The 1,679-nt window shown below is 60.9% G+C and overlaps 1 protein-coding gene across 1 annotated transcript in view; it reads left to right on the forward strand.

Moving 5' to 3' along the window:
• The first annotated feature begins 1,223 nt into the window (after positions 1-1,223).
• The window catches only part of TRIM67 (tripartite motif containing 67), a 12,658-nt gene continuing 12,202 nt past the window's right edge, over positions 1,224-1,679 (forward strand). The window contains exon 1 of the mRNA XM_023746717.1: positions 1,224-1,415. Within this exon, the coding sequence (XP_023602485.1) occupies positions 1,224-1,415 (192 nt within the window). The remainder of the gene's footprint in view (positions 1,416-1,679) is intronic.

Here is a 1,679-nt window from a genome sequence, read left to right on the forward strand (position 1 = left end):
GAATCACAAAAACAATATGTAATGATATATGTGTTTTCCGATGGTCTTAGGCGACCCCTGTGAAAGGGTCGTTTGACCCCCAAAGGGGTCGCGACCCACAGGTTGAGAACCGCTGCCCTAACCAATTTGTGTCAGTGGATAGAGCGTTGGCCTGAGAACTGAAGGGTCCTGGGTTCGATTCAGGTCAAGAGCATGTACCTTAGCTGCAGGCTCCATCCCCAGTGGGGGGCGTGCAGGAGGCAGCTGATCGATGCTTCTATCTAGCCCTCTCCCTTCCTCTCTCTAAAATCAATAAAAATACCCCCCCCCCAAAAAAAAGAAGGCAAATGAGGGCAAGGTTGTCACCATCTCCCACCTGGTGTTCCGCTGCCTGGTGAAATGATTGCTCTGAGCTTCCTATAGCCGAGGGCAAGGAGAGTCAGGTGTCTTCAGTCTTGGAGCTCTGCCCTGGCCCTGGGTGGGTCGGCTCTTCAACCTGAAGACACACTGCTCACCCGTGGACAAAGCTGAACTGAAGAGTCATAGGATTTTATCATTTAAAAAAATACATTTTTATTGATTTCAGAGAGAAAAGGAGAGGGAGAGAGAGAGAAACATCAGTGATGTGCATCAGCTTGCGGCCCCTGTCCCCTGGGCACCGGCCTCACCCAGGGCTGCGGCTTCCTCCGGTGATCCGCCAGCCAGCGCTGCTTCCCCCTCCCCCTGCTGCCACCCCCACCCCCTTACGAGCCTGCAGACGCTGAGCTCGCAGGCCTTGCGCCGCGGAGCCAGCCCCGTCTTTGTTTGGAGCCACGGAGACCTGCAGGAGAGGGGGAGGCGAGACTTCAATATTCACAGCGTTTCTCAACAAACGGCTCCTAATGTGTGTCTGTTTCACGCCAGCCTGCAACTCCGTGGGCTGAGCCGGCTGCGCTGCCAGCCCTTCCTTCCGCCTGGTCCCCACCCACTGTGCCGCGCCTCGCCCACCGCCCTTCCCGCGGCAGCGGCGGAGAGAGAACAGCGGCGCAGACCGCTGGCGGGTGGAGGGAGGCTGTGCCCGCGGCTCCGGGCTGGCGCCGCGACGCGGAGATGTTCCCATTCATAAAACCAACCTCCCCGCTCGGGGGGCCTGCCGCCCGCCGGGCCCAGCCGGGCCGCAGCCGGGTAGGGCTGGCCAGGGGCGCGCGGTTCCCGGGGCGCGGGCCTTACGTGGCGCGCGCGGTCGCGCTCCGCAGGGAAGTCGAATGTTACGAATCCCATCCGGTGTCCTCGCTCAGGCCGCCCGGAGGACTGACATCGGCGGCTGGATGGACACGGAGAGCCAAAATGGCTTGCGGTTCGATTCATCAGACAATACCTCGCCCTTTGACTTGGTGTCCGACATCTTGGGACGCGCGTCTTTCTGCTCCATCCCAGATGCAGGAAGCGACGGTCAAGCCCCGCTCCCCTCCCCCTTTGTAAACAACTGGCCTTTTCGGTCCCCGCGACTTCCCTTTTGATGGAGGCGGGTGGGGGAGCGGGAGTGGGCCGGGCAGACGGTGGCAGGGGCGAGGCGGGGCGGGGCGGGGCGGGGCGTTGCACGGCTGCAAGATGCGCTCTCCACCCCAGTCCCAGATTCTTATTAACAATGATCCCCGCCGCGAAACCCTTAAAATTGCCCCTTCACTTCCGTGGCTGCAAGAGGCGCTGAGTCCTTATTC

Source organism: Myotis lucifugus, unplaced genomic scaffold (assembly GCF_000147115.1).
Source record: "Myotis lucifugus unplaced genomic scaffold, Myoluc2.0 scaffold_724, whole genome shotgun sequence".
Classification (NCBI taxonomy): Eukaryota; Metazoa; Chordata; class Mammalia; order Chiroptera; family Vespertilionidae; genus Myotis; species Myotis lucifugus.